The sequence below is a fragment of the Liolophura sinensis genome, unplaced genomic scaffold (assembly GCF_032854445.1).
Source record: "Liolophura sinensis isolate JHLJ2023 unplaced genomic scaffold, CUHK_Ljap_v2 scaffold_71, whole genome shotgun sequence".
NCBI lineage: Eukaryota > Metazoa > Mollusca > Polyplacophora > Chitonida > Chitonidae > Liolophura > Liolophura sinensis.
Window position 1 is genome coordinate 98,392 of NW_027018010.1, and position 19,646 is coordinate 118,037.

The window sequence follows — 19,646 nt, forward strand, 5'->3', positions numbered from 1 at the left end:
CTTAGCGCTGGGCGCCAATCGAGCCAACAAGTACCATTTTAATGCCTTTCGTATATTTCGACTTCGAGGTGTACACTCTAACCAATAGGCCACCGAGGCGGTCGATATATATTTGATAATGTGGGCACAAATTGAAAGTACATGTATTGTTTGTACACACTTTAATTAACCTAACTGCACAAGCCTCTGTCACTGTGCTGTATAGAAATCAAAATATTTTCCATTATATATGTATGTTAATGCCCGTGAAGAAAGTAAACTGTTTAATTGGTGGGGATTGTTGAAAATATACAGCAAATGAATAACACCAAAGTGAAAAGTACATTTTCTTTATTCAGGTAAAGTGACATATATATATCAGAAGTAGCGTCGAAAAGGGGGGACCCGTAAACGGTTAGAAAATTGGCCGAATTGGAATAGATAAATGACCATTCGAAAATTTGAGACGACCCCGTAAGTGAAGCCCCATTTGAGCGACCGCGTGACTCGCTCAGCGGGAAAGCCAGGCATGCACGTCCGCAAAACTGCAGTCTTTCCATGGTCGAACTTTACTTGGGAGAAACAATCACTGATCAAGAGTTCTGCCCTTTGGAACTACTTTGCCAAAACACAATGTAACATGTACCAAGCGGAAGTTTCAGATTCCGATTCAGTATTAATCATCGTTTAGCCGTTCAAACTCCCATCGACCTTGTCGGCCAGCTAGTTGTACCAATCGTACATAAACAAGCTAAATGATATTGACGCTTACTGAGGCTCGACGGAAAAGAATTCTTCACAGTACATAATAAAAATGAAAATGCTTCGTACTGTATAATCGCTCAACAACGTTTCTCTTGGTTTATATCTTCTGTTACAAAACTTAATTCACCCTACGGTGTCGTCTCACACAACAACAAAATATAAAATATTATATTCACGGTCCAATATACCGTACAAAACATACGTCACTATTCTGCTACTACATATACAATATAAGCCGTCTTCTGTATCATCCAGGAAATAGGTTGGCTTACCGCTATGTTTGGATGAAGTGTACATTTCATTCATGAATCGACCGTGCTTTGAATTTGGTCAAAAAATACATGTCCAAAAAATTCTGTTCACAAAAATGTAATTGGACTGTCATCCGAACCGTACATCAATGAAAATGCATATGGCTGCCTAAAAATTCCATTCCATACTTTTCAAAAGGGTATTCAAAGGCAACATAACTGATGGATCAAAACGTATTTAACCATTTCTCAGTATTAATGATTTCAGCACCAATCAGAAAATCACTTTTATCAGATATTATTTATGTCATTGTATTTTATTGTATTGTACTTTAAATGATCACATACCAAAATGACATAAAAAGTGGGCGGCAACCAAGGTGAAAGGGGCCAACCACAGTTGAACGTCTTGGTTGCCTGCCAGAGCGACTAAAAAAAATCCACATTTTTCCAGCCCTGTAATTGTATTTACAAAAATCAGATATGTCCATACATTGGGGTATGTCTTTATTTACTTATTTGATTGGTGTTTACGCCGTGCTAAGAATATTTCACTTATACGACAGCAGCCAGCAATATGGTGGGATGAAACCGGGCTCTAGGGAAACCCACGACCTTCTGCAGGTTGCTGAGACCTTTCCACTTACAGCCAGAGAGGAAGATAGCATGCGGTGGAGTTGAACTCACAGCGATTTGAGGTATGTAAGGCGAATATATATCACCTCAATTTTGAATTACAGTTTCAGTTTCACATGATGGTGTTACGGTACAGTTACTGAAGTATCTACAAGACAGGTCATTCAGATGTTACCACCAATAAATGTTACCATCATACAGGGTTTGTTACATGTTGCTGTTAAAGGCCATCATTTAATTCAATCTAGATGTTTTATCTTCAACTTTCCAGCCAGCCGATAGCTTCTGTCATTTGGCAATTTTCTTGATTTGCCATACGAATCATGCCTCTCAGCACACCTAACATCTTATCATCCTTCTCAGCAGATTTAACTATATAAGACAGACTTGTCAAGTTGTCATAAAAAGAAACCACATGCGCAAGTTCTTCGCAGTATTAGTGTTCTAGGGGCAACATTTGTTTAGATGGATATGTTGCTCTCCATCATCCATAGTGATACTGACTTAAGATGGCATATATGACTTTTGAGTTCTTTGCTGCCATTTTGTTCCATTTTTGCGGGATATACTGGTCCATTCCATAAGGTCCTGAGCCGCCAGTGTCTATCCGAAGATAAACGCGGAGTGGTATTGGTGAGAGGAGGAGAGCACCTGAAAATAGTCATATTTTAACATTAACATGAAACCAGTGAAGACAATTCAGTCAAATATAGTGTCACTTTAAGAGACTTTCAGTCCCTTTGTACTAGCTTTATAAACAAGCGATTCCCTGAAGTGATCTTAACGCCCACAATATTCTATTCATACGACTCTTACAGCTGTACCTGGATATATCCACCCTGCCTTTGCTTGTGTGTTATTTTAGCTAATATATAATTTCTCCTGTCTTTTAAGTTACATGTAATGGAGTTAATCGAAACTGGTTTTGAGACATTCATTTATATTACATGAAAGTTCAAGATCACAAATTTATTCACAAGTTTGAGAATTTTGACCAAGATTTATTCAGTAGTTTTACAGGAATAGTGGCAAGTCACTAATAACTTCCTTACTTATATTATACTGCGGTGGACTGCCGGAGGTCTCCAACAAATGATGTCCTAACAGCACGTTTCTGCCATAGTCGTCCATCTCGCCACCAAGATCCTCAGAAATTGATCACTGAAGTGCCTGTTTTTTCTATCCAACGTTTTAAATAGGTTGGCTCTAGAAATAAATTTAGGAAACATAGGTTTATTTATAACACAATAATTAGCAGAGATCAAGTAATCAATCTAAAATTATTACATAAACTGAACTCCCATCAAATCTAATATTAAAGAGGCCCCGTCAGAGGCATGTGTTTACACATAATGGCTAGTGAACGTGATATGTTATAGTCTGAGCATAACACTACAAGTGTAAATTACCATGTCAAATACCAAAATGGAAGATGTCATAAACATTTTAAACTAAATACATGACATACTTACATTAACTAGAAGACAACTGGGATACAATTTGAGCTGCATCGATAAGCACTGAATTTCTGGTATTTCACTTCACAGGAAGTTGCAGTTGTAGTTATCAGAAGTTTTTTTTCTCCCACAAGCTCCAGTGCCAACAGTTACTAAGATTTCCAAGACCAAAGCTCCTGTAAAAGAACAAATCCAGTACACTAAACACAAGTATGAACATTACACGATTAAGCTATGTACAAAAGTGTTTTCCCATTTTAACGGTGTTTAAATGTTTGTTTTTTTAGGATAAGTAAATGAGTGAGTGACTTATTTTCGATGTAATGTTTAAAACATTATTTCAGTCACAGGACAAAGAGATCTCTCAATATCTTTACAGCAAGCTGACTAATTGAGTGACATGGGTTCATATGAATCATAATATTTTCATACAAAGATACTTACCTTTAGCTTCAGCACATTGGCCCGCACTGCTTGGGCTTCAGGCAGTATGATAGTCAGTAATGCATTAACTTCAGGCAGTACAATAGCCTGTATTAAGTCAGTTTACTGCCTTAGGTTCAATATGGCCAAGCACTAAAATAACTGGTACTACTTTACAATAACCGGTAGTGGTTTCATTTTAGCATAGCCACCCACTATGATAGCCAGTACTACTTTACATGTAATTTAAGCCAACAGTACAATAGTCGGTACTACTTTAGTTTCAAAATAGTTAGGCAGTACAATATCTGGTACTGCTTCATTTTCAGTACAGCCAATCAGTACTATAGCTGGTACTGATTTTAGTTTCACTATAGCCAGGCAGTACGATAGCCAGTACTGCTTTACTTGTAGTATAGCCAGGCAGTACAATAGCCGGCACTGCTTTAGTTTCAGTAAAGCCAGGCAGTACGATAACCAGTACTGCTTTAGTTTCAGTAAAGCCAGAAAGTACAATAACCGGTACTGTTTCAGTTTCAGTAAAGCCAGGCAGTACAATAGCCGGAACTGCTTTAGTGTCAGTATAGCCATGCAAAACAATAGCCGGTAATGCTTTAGTTTTAGTAAAGCCATGCAAAACAATAGCCGGTACTGCTTTAGTTTCAGTAAAGCCAGGCAGTACAATAGCCGGTACTGCTTTAGTTTCAGTAAAGCCATGCAGTACGATAGCCGGTACTGCTTTATTCTTAGTAAAGCTAGGCAGTACAATAGCCGGTACTGCTTTAGTTTCAGTATAGCCAGGGAGTATGATAGCCAGTACTGTTTCAGTAAAGTCAGGCAGTACGATAGTTGGTACTGCTTTAGTTTTAGTAAAGCTAGGCAGTATGATAGCCGGTACTGCTTTAGTTTCAGTATAGCCAAGCAGTATGATAGCCAGTACTGTTTCAATATAGCCAGGCAGTACGATAGCCAGTACTATTTCAGTTTCAGTAAAGCCAAGCAGTGCGATAGCCAGTAGTGTTTCAGTAAAGTCAGGCAGTACGGTAGTTGGTACTGCTTTAGTCTCAGTAAAGCCAAGCAGTATGACAACTGGTACTGCTTTAGTGTCAGTATAGCCATGCAAAACAATAACCGGTACTGCTTTAGTTTCAGTATAGCCAGGCAGTACAATAGCTGGTACTGCTTAAGTTTAAGAAAAGCGATGAAGTACGATAGCCGTTACTGCTTAAGTTTCAGTATAGCCAGTCAGTACAATAGCCGGTACTGCTTTAGTTTCAGTATAGTCAGGCAGTACGATAGAAGGTACTGCTTTAGTGTCAGTATAGCCAGGCACTATGATAGCCGGTACTGCATTAGTTTCAGTATAGCCAGGCAGTACGATAGCCGGTACTGCTTTAGTTTCAGTATAGCCAGTCAGTACGATAGCCGGTACTGCTTTAGTTTCAGTATAACCAGGCAGTTCAATAGCTGGTACTGCTTTAGTTTTAGTAAAGCCATGCAAAACAATAGCCCGTACTGCTTTAGTTTCAGTAAAGCCAGGCAGTACAATAGCCGGTACTGCTTTAGTTTCAGTAAAGCCATGCAGTACGATAGCCGGTACTGCTTTATTCTTAGTAAAGCTAGGCAGTACAATAGCCGGTACTGCTTTAGTTTCAGTATAGCCAGGGAGTACGATAGCCAGTACTGTTTCAGTAAAGTCAGGCAGTATGATAGTTGGTACTGCTTTAGTTTTAGTAAAGCTAGGCAGTATGATAGCCGGTACTGCTTTAGTTTCAGTATAGCCAAGCAGTATGATAGCCAGTACTGTTTCAATATAGCCAGGCAGTACGATAGCCAGTACTATTTCAGTTTCAGTAAAGCCAAGCAGTGCGATAGCCAGTACTGTTTCAGTATAGCCAGGAAGTACGATAGCCGGTACTGCTTTAGTTTCAGTATAGCCAGTCAGTACGATAGCCGGTACTGCTTTAGTTTCAGTATAGCCAGGCAGTACGATAGCCAGTACTGCTTTAGTTTCAGTATAGCCAGTCAGTACGATAGCTGGTACTGCTTTAGTTTCAGTATAGCCAGTCAGTACGATAGCCGGTACTGCTTTAGTTTCAGTATAGCCAGGCAGTACGATAGCCAGTACTGCTTTAGTTTCAGTATAGCCAGTCAGTACAATAGCCGGTACTGCTTTAGCTTCAGTATAGCCAGTCAGTACGATAGCCGGTACTGCTTTAGTTTCAGTATAGCCAGGCAGTACGATAGCCGGTACTGCTTTAGCTTCAGTATAGCCAGTCAGTACGATAGCCGGTACTGCTTTAGTTTCAGTATAGCCAGTCAGTACGATAGCCGGTACTGCTTTATTTTCAGTATAGCCAGGCAGTACGATAGCCGGTACTGCTTTAGTTTCAGTATAGCCAGGCAGTACGATAGCCGGTACTGCTTTAGTTTCAGTATAGCCAGGCAGTACGATAGCCGGTACTGCTTTAGCTTCAGTATAGCCAGTCAGTACGATAGCCGGTACTGCTTTAGCTTCAGTATAGCCAGTCAGTACGATAGCCGGTACTGCTTTAGCTTCAGTATAGCCAGTCAGTACGATAGCCGGTACTGCTTTAGCTTCAGTATAGCCAGTCAGTACGATAGCCGGTACTGCTTTAGTTACAGTATAGCCAGGCAGTACGATAGCCAGTACTGCTTTAGCTTCAGTATAGCCAGTCAGTACGATAGCCGGTACTGCTTTAGTTTCAGTATAGCCAGGCAGTACGATAGCCGGTACTGCTTTAGCTTCAGTATAGCCAGTCAGTACGATAGCCGGTACTGCTTTAGTTTCAGTATAGCCAGGCAGTACGATAGCCGGTACTGCTTTAGCTTCAGTATAGCCAGTCAGTACGATAGCCGGTACTGCTTTAGCTTCAGTATAGCCAGTCAGTACGATAGCCGGTACTGCTTTAGCTTCAGTATAGCCAGGCAGTACGATAGCCGGTACTGCTTTAGTTTCAGTATAGCCAGGCAGTACGATAGCCGGTACTGCTTTAGTTTCAGTTTCAGTAAAGTCAGGTAGTATGATAGCCGGTACTATTTCAGTTTCAGTATAGCCAGTCAGTACGATAGCCGGTACTGCATTAGTTTCAGTATAGCCAGGCAGTACGATAGCCGGTACTGCTTTAGTTTCAGTATAGCCAGTCAGTACGATAGCCGGTACTGCATTAGTTTCAGTATAGCCAGTCAGTACGATAGCCGGTACTGCTTTAGCTTCAGTATAGCCAGTCAGTACGATGGCCGGTACTGCTTTAGTTTCAGTATAGCCAGGCAGAACGATAGCCAGTACTGCTTTAGTTTCAGTATAGCCAGTCAGTACGATAGCCGGTACTGCTTTAGTTTCAGTATAGCCAGTCAGTACGATAGCCGGTACTGCTTTAGCTTCAGTATAGCCAGTCAGTACGATAGCCGGTACTGCTTTAGTTTCAGTATAGCCAGGCAGTACGATAGCCGGTACTGCTTTAGTTTCAGTATAGCCAGGCAGTACGATAGCCGGTACTGCTTTAGTTTCAGTTTGAGTAAAGTCAGGTAGTATGATAGCCAGTACTATTTCCGTTTCAGTATAGCCAGTCAGTACGATAGCCGGTACTGCATTAGTTTCAGTATAGCCACGCAGTATGATAGCCGGTACTGCTTTAGTTTCAGTATAGCCAGTCAGTACGATAGCCGGTACTGCTTAAGTTTCAGTATAGCCAGGGAGTACGATAGCAGGTACTGTTTTAGTTTCAGGAAAGCCAGGCAGTGCGATAGCCGGTACTGCTTTAGTTTCAGTATAGCCAGGCAGTACAATAGCTGGTACAGTTTCAGTTTCAGTAAAGCCAGGTAGTATGATAGCCGGTACTATTTCAGTTTCAGTAAAGCCAGGCAGTACGATAGCCGGTACTGCTTTAGTTTCAGTATAGCCAGGCAGTATGATAGCTAGTATTGTTTCAGTTTCATTAAAGTCAGGTAGTACAATAGCCAGTACTCTTTCATTTCAGTAAAGACAGTCAGTACGACAGCTGGTACTGCTTTGATTTCACTATTATTAAGTGGCAAAAGAGCTGTGTACTGTTTTGGATTAGTATAGTAGGGTAGTAGAATAGCCGTGTTCAGCTTCAGTGAGTATAGGCAGGCAGTATGATAGCTGTGTACTGCTTTATTCTGAGTATAGCATGGAAGGACGGTATTCAAACTATTGCTTTACGTGTAGTATAGCCATAAGTTGGACAGCCATGTATCACTTTAACATCAGAATACAGTTGCAGCATAGCCATTACTGTTTTGTTACAGAATACAGTATTCATAAAGTATGTAGCCTTTGTGCTATATGGAGTTTCTGAATTTTCAGGTCAACCGGTGAGCCAGTTGTCAGTATAACAAGTCATCATTAAGGACCATATTACACCCATCATTTACCTGTTTTTCTTATAATGTGGACATAATGGCATCGTGGTAGCTAAAATAAGTCGGAATGACTTTGACTGTTTTCAAATGGACATGTCTGACATAAACATGATCAATCAGTGTCCCGTTTTCCGTGGTTGGTTCTTTCACAAGCTGCTGAAAATGGTAAGAGGCAAACAGTTTTGAAATGACATTGGACTTCAATATGTTCTCATTGAAATCTCCAACTACTGCACAACCATATGGAAGATTCGCCAGTTTTTTCAATAGTTTATCTAGATTTTGTATGAAAATAGGAAGACTATAAGACAATGGCCTGTAAATGACAATGACAGCGAAGTTTGGATCATTAAAGTACAATGCTATACTCTCCAAGTTAGGAATAGCGAGATCCAACATTTCACATTTCATATCAGATTTGTGGAAAATGCCAACCCCTCCATGTGCTTGTTGTTTTAACTCCTTGAACAATGGATCGCTTTGATCATAGCTTTGAGATCTGGTCTTATGGTTAAATGTGTATCCCTCTAGGTATCGTCCTTCTCTTGACTCATCAGAAGACAGCCAAGTTTCTGTAATACAGATCGCATGTGATGTTGTAAATCTTTTGTCCCCTTTGATGTCATGAATATGAGATCTTAATCCTTGTACATTATGAAGAATGAACTTGAATTCCACCAAACTAGCTCCTTGGTCATTGGTGTGTTCAGATGTAAAGTTCAGGAAAGGCGACATGGACAAGAGTGCTTCAGTGATACTATCATTACAATAAATAACAGACTCTTTAAAATCCTGAATGGTCAACCCCTCCAGTGATCTCACACGACTTAACGCCACATAAGCTTGGCCTGCAGCAAATATTCTGTCCAGGGAAACAACTGCTCTGTCAAGAGTGACACCTTGTAGCTTGTGTACAGTACAAGCATAACTTAACTTTAGAGGAAACTGTCTTCTGATTCCACCACGTGCACTCACTCTATCTTCTACCCGGTGAATTGGTGTACTGCTGGATGGTACACAATCAGGGATTTGACTTTCTCTCCTCATCTTAATACCAACTCTGTCACTGTCAAACACAACATAAATCACATTTGGTACATCTTCACCTCTTGCTGGACATGGAATATGTGAGACTGTGCCAAAGACACCATTCACAAGACCATCAGAAACATCAATGTTTTTCATAAGTAACACTCGAGCTCCTACTGTTAAAGACAGTTTTCTGGGCAAATTAGAATACACCGTACTTATGAACTGATTGTCTCTTTTCTGAAGTTTTCCAGTCCTTTGATCCTTCTCAAAGTCTTGAGCATCAAAAGCAAAAATTTCCTCTTCACTTTGAGACAATTTAGAGAGATTGAATTCTGCAACTTGTTGATTTGTTGCAAATATATGAATATCACCTTCTTCATCTCCGTTCTCGCGCTTAGTCAACATACAAATATCCGAAGCTGTGATTCTCTCAGTCTTTTTACGGATACGAAGACGGTTTAACATATTTGCAAAGCTTTGATCTTTTTGTCTCATCACTTCAGTTAGTTCCACTATTTTGAACTCAGACCAGAGATTAAATCCAATGTCATCTTTGTATAAAGGCTTCCCCTTTACTGGTGGCAATTGATAGAAATCTCCAACAGCAATCACAGACACCTTTCCAAATGGAGAGTAATCTTTACACTGCTTGATCTGTCGTAACCTTCCATGGATGTAAGCAAGTAACTTATGATCCACCATAGAGATTTCATCTATAATTAAAATTTGAAGGCTGTTATACTTTGAACGTAACGTGTTTAGTTTTTCTTCTCCCAATGGCTGATAGGGTAATTTTACATCTACAGGAATACTAAACGTACTGTGAATGGTTGAAGCACTAATGTTAAAAGCTGCAACACCTGTCGGAGCTGTTATTAAAACTGATGTGTCATCTGGCTTTGACAAACACCGTGCTAAAAGCCTGTTGGCTTCAAAATGCAAAGACCTAATCAAATGGGTTTTGCCAGTTCCTGCACCTCCCGTGATGAAAAGATAGAAAGGTTCTGTCTCCAGATCATTGAGTTTCTCTAAACACCACTTCCGAACTTTGTAGAAGACCTCCAGTTGTCGTTCATTCAGTGATCGCAGAAGATCTTTTGCTTCACTCCCGGATAGAACTCCCTGTTGAGGCTCAATAGTGTAATCAGACTTCTGATTCTGTACTAAATCTGGTATGTCTTTTGCCTCACAAGGGACCTTGTCAAGCTCTTCAATTTCTTCAAAACAAGAAATCCTTTCTGCTTCAGTTTCAGGATACATCTGTGCCCATGCATCTTCTAAGTGACCACCCATTTCAAGAATTTCCGCTGCTCTGGTGATTTGATCAGCATCTGTTTCAAATGATGCCTTGTTTCTGTTAACTATGTCCTTGACAAGCTCAACACTAGTGTTATTCAGCAAACTTACAGCACCAGTCTCAAAAAAGTATTCAAACGAATTAAACCCATCAGGTTTCAGCTGCGAGTCTGTTCTGTATGGCAAAAACAGTTGTAAAATGCTCTGGAAATATTTCTCTGATTGATTCTCTGGTGAAAACCTTGGATATCTTACCACAGCTGGTTTGGTTCGTGTTCTTCTACGAATGTACCCCATGTTACCGCTCAGTTTATGTACCAATCCCTCCTTTTGAGCTTTACTGGAAATTTTCTCTGTCTTCGGCAGAACTCGGAATTCGGAACAAAATGTTGCCAAGCACATAGCTTCAAATTCATCACCATCTGGTCTGTTCTTGTAACGGTCAATTATGCTTGTCATCCACACATCGTCTACATTTAAATCCCCACCACTGAGCTTGTTTTGGATCACATTCAGGGGCAGACTCATCTTTATGGCATCACCAACAGGAATAAACTGAACAAGTCTTGAACATTCCTTCAAGTGCAGGTTACAGACTCGAAACACGGCCTCTTGAGCACTTACTTCCCTACTCTGAAGATAAACTGCTCCAAGTTTCTTCAATGCTTGTTTAGTGTCTTCATTTCCATTCAAAGTTTCCTTTCTTGCCTGTTCCAGAAGAAGACCCATTTCTCTTTCTGACTTAGAAATATATGATATAATGTATACAATGCAAGAGTAAGCATCGAGCACAAACTGAATATCCATATTCCCATTCCATGCACGCAGAAGGTCAGGATTGTACTGATTCAACCATACATCATCCAGGCCTCGTCTGAGCACAACACTAGCCCGCTTTGACAGCATCGTGTATGCTTCCTGGAACTGATCTTGGTTTATTCCAACAGCAGTGAACAAATCTTCTGTGTTCCCAAAAGCATGTTCTTGATTTGAGAGAGCCTCCCACAACGCTTCAAGGATTCGCTTAGCTTCTTCACAATTCATCTCCCTTTCTATCGATGCTTCATTACAATCATTGTTGTGAACATCTGAAGAGCTTGGCCTAGAGATGAATGTGTACTTACTTGGTGGTCTTGGAAAGTTAAACCTGCAGTTCGTACCTTTTTTTCGACAGCTCTTAGAATGAAGGCTACTATGTTTCTGTACAGAAGACACGATCTCTTGCAGCACTTCATCATCTGATGGTGGCATTTCACATGTCACATACTTGTCAATGAAGGCGGTCACCTCTTCATCTGAGTTATGGTCAAGTTTGGGAGCGTTTTCAACCCAAAATAAACAATGAGTATGTGGTGATCCACGGTGTTGAAACTCTACCCTGTAGAAGTAATCTATTATCTTCCCAACAGGGTTTGCAGGGGACAGCAGAAATTCCTTCAAAAAGCACTGAAATCGATGTTCAAACATCCGTGCTGCCATAACAGGGTTCTCTCTGATTAATTCACATTTAGCTGACCACTCCATATCAGTAATGTCAATGTCACGCCCTTCTTCCACCACCAGTGCTTGAATAAACTCAGGCCATCTCATATCTGCAGCAGAAAATGAACAAAACCATGTTGGAATGCCAAGTTGTCTCAGCATAGCAAATAAATCCTTCTGTGCAGATTGCCAGTATACTGGAGTTCCTCGGATTGGCTTTAAGAACTTGAATCCAGAGTCAGTCTTTAGGATTTCTCTCAAGGAGTCATAATCGGTGAGTTTATTTATCGTTTGTTCAGTGTCTGGTTGATGACTTTTTCTCAGTGCAATAGAGACAGTTGAAAGTACCTGCTGAACTTCTGAGAGATACTGAGCATAAAATATATACTCAGTACTTTTTGCAAATCTGCAGTCTGCATGCATCAGCCTGGTATTCAGATAGCGTGAAATAGTTATTTTCTTTTCTCTTTCGTCATGGTATGTCGGTGATCCTTTAGGGAACAAGACAGGGAATGCCTTTGCTTCATTTTCTTCATTCATCAGAAGTCTAATTGGATCATTGCCTTCACTCGGTGCTAAACAAAGTACATTATCTGCGAACTGATCAAGTATTTCTTGTCCTATGTCAACTGGTTGCAGACAACTGTCTATCATCAGCCCCTGATCTCCTGTATGGCTTGAGTGGAGGTATTCAGCATCATTTCCCAGATCAGCCTTTTTGCCCTCATTACTGCCAGCTTGTTCATGGTCGCATAAATCTGGTAGACTATCATTATCACTCTCTTTGTCGTTTCCTGCTGATGACAAGTTGTTAACCCAATTGTTGTTGAAATTAACATCCTGATAGTGTGGGTTATTTTCCTTCAAATATTCGAGTGCCCTTTCAATTCGTGCAGTGTTTACAAACTGATATCTATAATGCCCTTTATATGATAATTTCCGCTTGAGTTTTACCCTTATCAGCTGATCATCTGACTCTGGTCGTGGAAGAGAGGAAATTGTTGTGTCGATGTTGGATGGCACACAAACAACTGGTCCATGGACACTTCTCTGACCACCTCTAGGAAGGGCTGCCACCTTAGCAAAGGGAATATGTTTTGCTATTAAATGTTGCTCTAGTTGGTTCAAACAAGACAATTCATACGGCACACCTTCTACCTGTAGACTGTTAACAGATGCCTCAGCTGGTAAAATGCCTGATCTGATCTTCCTATGGCACGTGTAACAAATCCAGAGTTTGGAATACGGAGATAGATAAATAATACAGGGAACATTGCAATCTGAGGAGCATGTGTGAACGTATCTTGTTGATATACATTTGGCAGCAAGTTTTCCAGCCACTTGACCTATTTGTGAGTAAGATTCCCTTTTACATGTAACAACCTGTCCTCTGAAAAAACGTCGATGGCAAACTGCACATATGTGGTGTGGTGCATCACTTATTAAGTGGTGAAAAACAGATGTTACATTATCAATACAAGAAAGGTCTGCTATCCTCCGTCGTCTGCGTTCCAGCTGTCTATTTATTACATCTTTCCTGTATGCCTCTGATTCCGAATACTTTCTTTTCAGCTGTGATTGCCTGTTTTTCCTAAACTCATCATCCATATATTTCCTCTTGCTGTATGTTTTCACGTTCTCTTTGTGTCTGGTGTCCATCATATACTTCCTCTTGCTGTATGTTTTCACGTTCTCTTTGTGTCTGGTGTCCATCATATACTTCCTCTTGCTGTATGTTTTCACCTTCTCTTTGTGTCTGGTGTCCATCATATACTTCCTCTTGCTGTATGTTTTCACCTTCTCTTTGTGTCTGGTGTCCATCATATACTTTCCCTTGCTGTACGCTTTCACCTTCTGTTTATGCCTGGTGTCTGACAAATACTTCTCTTTGCTATACGCTTTCACCTTCTGTTTATGTCTGGTGTCGGACAAATACTTCTCTTTGCTATACGCTTTCACCTTCTGTTTATGTCTGGTGTCGGACAAATACTTCTCTTTGCTATACGCTTTCACCTTCTGTTTATGCCTGGTGTCTGACAAATACTTCTCTTTGCTATACGCTTTCACCTTCTGTTTATGTCTGGTGTCGGACAAATACTTCTCTTTGCTATACGCTTTCACCTTCTGTTTATGCCTGGTGTCTGACAAATACTTCTCTTTGCTATACGCTTTCACCTTCTGTTTATGTCTGGTGTCTGATAAATACCTCTCCTTGCTGTACGCTTTGACCTTCTGTTTATGCCTGGTGTCCGACAAATATTTGGCCTTGCTGTATGCCTTAATCCTATTTTGGTACAATTCATCATTGCTGTATCTCTGCTTGCCCTGTCGGATTGACGATTCCCTGTGGTCTAGTTTGGCATATTTCTCCTTATAAGCTGCCAAAACACGTCTCCTGTATGACACATTTGCAGCATATGTGTTTTGCTCCTTCTTGGTGTGTTGAAGTTCTGCGGATGGCTTATTTATCACATCATTACAGTCATGCACTGTTTTAAGCCTTTTCTGCTCGATACGTTCCCGATGTAGGTTCTTCTTCAACTCTTTCCCAAAGCATTTGTTCCCAGTGTCTTTTCGTGAACCAACTGCATCATCTTTGATAATGTTGTCATCTTCCTCACATTTGACATGTGTTATGCTTTGTATTCCTTCAGCACTATGGTTACTACACAGTAAACAATTTCCAGTACAAAGATCTAATGACTGATTTTTTACACAAATTACCACATCATAGTGACAACCTGAAACATGATGTAAATAAATAGCCCTAGTTGAATTGTTCATCTGCTCTTGAGCTTGAGACTTGGAAAACAACAGCCATGAATCACTGTGGGTGTAGATGTCAGTCTGAAGCATGTCTGACGCTGCGAGAATTTCTACTTCAGTGGCCCATGTATGTAAGTACTTCATCCGTGATGACTGTACATATCTTTCTACAGTGACATGTCCATCTCGAAGGTATGGGGAGAAGAGCCTTGAGTTTTCCAGAAGATGCTTTACTGTTAATAGTCGCAGTCGTCTATGGTTCTCCTCTGTGCCAGATATTGCAAAAGACAATGCTCTAAAAAAACAGTTCCCATCCATTTTAATCTTCTTTGTCGTGCATGGTTCACCAAGGAAGGAGGATGATCCAAGAGCATCAAGTTCTGGTAATTTCTGCAATTCTAGCTTCCTACACATTAGACTTTGGTCTTCGTCTGTCAGTGGGTTAAATGTTAAAGATGTCCATGTAGTCTGTACATGCATGACATCACCAGAATCAGCACGATCCCCATGAGTAACTACATCAATGCCAGTAATCTCAAACTGTTCATACTCACCAGTGTTGAGTGAAATAGCCAGACGAGTACAGTGTTGAAACACCCCTTCTAGACCTGTGTATCTGATGCTTACAGCAGTCCCATCAACAACTTGTACACCTTCTACATTCCTGGAATGAGAATCAACAACATATAAGTACTGGTCGCGTTTAATGATAGCAAATGTAGAAGAGTGGAAGGTTATAAGGCAAGAAGTAAACACAGATAGTGTTCTCTCAAGAGCATCTCTGAGTGACATGAAAATATCAGATTGCAGATCTGCATGAACAGTACCAAGTACATAACCTGTCAAAGATTCACCTGCCCTTATACCGAATGTACCATTGTGCATGTCCATCACATCTGGAATGTCTGAAATGAGCAAAAAGGTCTCACCAGCAGGAAGATTAGGTTTAACATTAGAGTACAATTCATCACCAGAAATCAATACAGCATCAAGATCATTACTAGTCCACATAGAAACTGGCTTTACTTTATCATACAGAATAGCTGAGCAACTATTAGCCACACACTGTGCCCCACTGTTTGGCATAAATTGTGGATGTCCTTGATGAAAATGTCCAGAAACTGTACTTATCTCTGTAAAAACAACAGTCCCAGACTCGTCACTGTCATTATTTTTTGACACGTTTCCATCCCCTTTTGTCTCCTTAAAAAGAAAGATATACAATCAAAAAATGAACTTCAGCCATCCATGCTATTATTGTCTACATAATTTGCTGTGCGCATGAGCTGCCCCATTATTTGAGGCTTTGGGCACACAGTCTGATCTGAGGACTTTACTTGTATTGTTTGTGAGTAACAAAGGCTACCAGTTTATCCAAAACATCAAGTACAGCTAATATAGACAGTCCCAAATACAACTGTAAAGCTAAGAAAAAGTGAAGTTTTGCAATATTTAAATACCTTAACACAGAAGAAGGTGTTGTCATTTCACTTTTGTAAAAAAAAAAAAAAAAAAAATGCAGACAACTTTCAATACACATCACCATTACCAGGCAGCCTTTGTTAAACTAGTAATGCAATACCATATGGCACACACACTTGTGTGGGTCTGGTGCGAGCTATGCCGTGCGTTGTACTAAATTTATTTATTTATTTATCTGATTGGTGTCTTACAACATACTCAAGAATATTTCACTTATACAACCGTGGTGAGCATTATGGTGGGTGGAACCTGCGGGAAACCCACGACCATCCGCAGTGTACTAAATCATAGCACGCTGATGTTGCTTATGGTTTCCATGTTAAAAACTATGTTTATGCATTAGAATTGGGCGTTAACCAATAAACTATCCAGGAAAATACTCAGATGGGTAAAGATTTTATGGAGAAAACGATACAGGTAATGCTGATAATGTCAAATCGTCAATTCCACGCCATACTTAATCAAGGTAATGGACTGTCATAAATATGTTTCTCGAGTCATAACATCTGTAGAATTCTGGTCACAGACAGAATGAGATCAGTCAAATTTCATCCCTTCTGGACTCATATGGACAAATACTGGAGATTAAAGCTATGTTCTGTTTCAGGCAAAAAGTGTGAATGTCAGCATATTTCTCGATATGCAAACACATCACAGCTCAAAAAATCAAACCAAAACAGGGTGACAGAATGGTTAGTCCCACCCATCCATGTCAGCCACAGATTTCAGCAGGTGAACTTCAAAGTGCTGACAAGTTCATATGTCAGTCATGTTTCCTGAAGTCCAGGATTTCATGGATGTGTCCATTTTAGAGATAACATGTTATCTTCCAGAGCTCATTACAAATGATTAATTCGTGTCAAATTATAGCTTTTTACAAACTTTACTGCTTTTTTAAAACGGTAAACAGTACAAAAATGGGGGTGGTATTTTCTGACAAGCCATAATTTTGCTTATTCAGGAAGAATAGCTGAAGTTTGATTTGATTAGCCATTACCGATTGTTTGTACCAAATCTATGGCATAATCTCTCGACAGAGAAAACTATGACAACCAGCAATTAATTTGCAATCTGTGATCATAACCAATCTGTGACCATGACCAATCAAGTACATCTTAAAGAGTAAAGAAAAAAACAAATCTCTGCAAAGAAACACTGTCCTATAATATCCCACATTAGAAAATATCACCATTTATTACAGGTGTGCTGCATAACTTACTGGGAGAAAACTCTGTCTAACTATTGTATCGTCACAGGAAAACAGTTCCAGTGTACATGTATAAGGGATATCTTAGTCAAATTAGGTGCATCTGATCACCCCCCCCCCCCCCCCCCCCACACACACACACACACACCCACACACCCACCCACGTTGTACTAAGCATAGAAAAGCAGTTAAAAACCATGCAAGCCCTATCCAATGTCATTTGTAAACTCCTTCCCCATCATCATGCAGTCATGTACAAGAGTTGAACATTCCTGAACTTTAGCTCCATTTTTCCCTAAAAATGTCCCTTTTATTAGTGTTAAATACACCCTTTTTCTGCAGACTGTCAAATATAATCACTAATAAGAATACAGTTCATGTACCAATGCTTGTAAAAACTAAACAGACATGATATTATGCACATAATATATTGAGCCCACCTTACCTTATGGAATCTTGTTTTTCTCCAGTACTTTTTCCGTGGCATGTTGCACTGCAAATGAAAACAAGAGTTCAGGTGAACTCAATATACGCCTATAACAAACAAGTGCAACAAGCAACATTAAACTAGTAACAATAATCCATACGCTAACATGCATGTAGAATGCCCACCCTTTATAATACAATCATGAGACAAGCCCATATAAACACCAAACTATACCTAATAATCTAAACAGAACAAGCAAAACAATTGTCTTTGTAGCCAGGACACGAGACCATACTTAATAGCAAACCATTATAGGGGAAAATGGCTAAACGGTAACCATGGATAAGCACAAACTTGAATCGACGGTCATTACACATCACTGTCCCTCTATCTATGCCTCCACTAAAAACTGCACTAGCAAAACCAAACAAGCTATCTCCTTGACAGTAAACCCTACCAAGTTGATGGCATTATGTAGGAAAATAGATACCAGATAAACATGGCAACCACAGAAATCGAACGAAGTGATGTTCCTGCAATGAAAAGGCACATCTAATCGATCAGTTCATTCTAATTGGCACTTCTGTTCAAGATATTGCCCTGAAATGTAACCCATCATCTACCGAAATAGCGTGTGAATGTATGTTGCTCTAAGCTAAGCTTGTCCAAAAAGACGGGGAAAAAACGGGAGGCCTGGGTTTGAGTTCTCATACACTACCACTGTAGTTTTGATGACCCCCTACCCACTCTATCTATCAATACCCGTATGTCTATTAGAAGACCAGCAAATCGCTTTTGATAATAATCCAAGCTACTAAGAACATTCACTGTAACTTACAATCAAGTCTAACAACAGGCCTTTGTCTCAAAATAGTTGTTAGTATGTAACTGCTTGTCTTTCTCTGAATTTTGAGAAAAAACCGTTCGAAGGTATTAGTAAATGACTGTAACGGCTGTTTTGAGACGAATGCATGTCGTGTAATGTACGCCTGTTGTTGTTGCACCACACGCACGGCATACCAGTCAGTATCAGCAGTAACGTATCGTTTTAAGTGCATCGGTAATACACATGAATTCTACCCCAACAGCAAAATTCCAAATAAGTGAGAACATGTAAGAGTAACTTACACTATGCTCTGTCAATCCAATGAAACAGCAAACTCTGTTTTCGTCGAACACTTGCAAAAGAAATACCGATACACAAAATCTTTCACCAGCTAGCTGAAGACAAGCAGAAAGAGGGATTGGCCGACGTTCATTGGTCACATATAATGATGTCATGCGCTAAAAATAGACTGACACTTCGCAGTTGCCATGTAGGCCGGAAAAGCAAATGCAAACCAAACCTCCCCACCCCCCACCTCTTCCTCCGCAGTTGCCGCCAAACAACCACACAGAGTTGAAAGCGCACAAGTAGGGAATGCATTATATGAGCTACACAATCACAATGAGGTTAAGTGACAATTTCAAATGAATGACCAAGTTCCAAAGGCAGTGTTCAGAGAAATATTACCAGAAATGCATTAATCTCATACAGTGAACAAATGTACCTGATTGCCTTTTAGCGAAGCATGCTTGAAATAGTGCTTGAACGCTGATTTTCTTATTTGTTATGTGTATGTAGGCCTATAACTGCCCTGATATTAGCCTAATGACATAAATGTACCAGTGAAAAAATGATAAAATAGACTTAAACGAAGTCGTGCGTGTTGGTTCTTTTAGGAAAATTAATATGTGTTGCCTATCAAAATATACAATGTAATTAGCGATGCAGGCATTATTTATTATGCAATTAATTACATATTTATTTAACATTTTAACATACTTCTAACAAGGAAAGTCATACAACAAACACTGTATGAATAAGAGCGACTTGAATTGGGCAGCCTCCCCCCCCCCCCCCCCCCCCTTCATTCGTTTGACGTTCAGCATGAAGCGGATAGTGCAACGACTGGTTGATCCGCATCAGTATTATGTCTCGGACAAGCGGGGTAAGCGGGGCGGCTTACTTGCCTTCAGTAAGTCTAGATAAAAGA

The 19,646-nt window shown here is 40.1% G+C and overlaps 1 protein-coding gene and 1 long non-coding RNA gene across 3 annotated transcripts; both read right to left on the reverse strand.

Annotated features, from left to right (window-relative positions):
- Positions 1-1,036: 1,036 nt before the first annotated feature.
- Positions 1,037-18,839, reverse strand: LOC135481416 (uncharacterized). Of its 2 annotated transcripts, none has more exons than XR_010446010.1 (8): positions 18,739-18,839; positions 17,629-17,676; positions 15,349-15,697; positions 15,049-15,158; positions 7,931-8,071; positions 3,104-3,264; positions 2,684-2,837; positions 1,037-2,282 (listed from the first exon to the last, which is right to left on the reverse strand). It is a non-coding gene; the product is annotated as an uncharacterized LOC135481416 (long non-coding RNA). The 2 variants fall into 2 exon arrangements; XR_010446009.1 differs by having other exon boundaries at positions 7,931-8,074.
- Positions 8,305-15,042, reverse strand: LOC135481415 (uncharacterized). Its single transcript, XM_064761241.1, has 2 exons — positions 8,894-15,042; positions 8,305-8,490 (listed from the first exon to the last, which is right to left on the reverse strand). The coding sequence occupies exons 1-2, from the start codon at positions 14,972-14,974 to the stop codon at positions 8,446-8,448; spliced, it is 6,126 nt and encodes a 2,041-aa protein (XP_064617311.1). The 5' UTR covers positions 14,975-15,042; the 3' UTR covers positions 8,305-8,445.
- Positions 18,840-19,646: the final 807 nt, after the last annotated feature.

What these genes read in the sequence shown, in the direction of transcription:
- LOC135481415 (XM_064761241.1), bottom strand. Translation starts at nt 14,974, where the DNA reads ATGCATGTACAGACTACATGGACATCTTTAACATTTAACCCACTGACA. An exon ending in TTCACCGGGTAGAAGATAGA is followed by an intron (nt 8,491 to 8,893) that starts GTGAGTGCACGT and finishes TCTGTATTACAG; the next exon opens with AAACTTGGCTGTCTTCTGAT.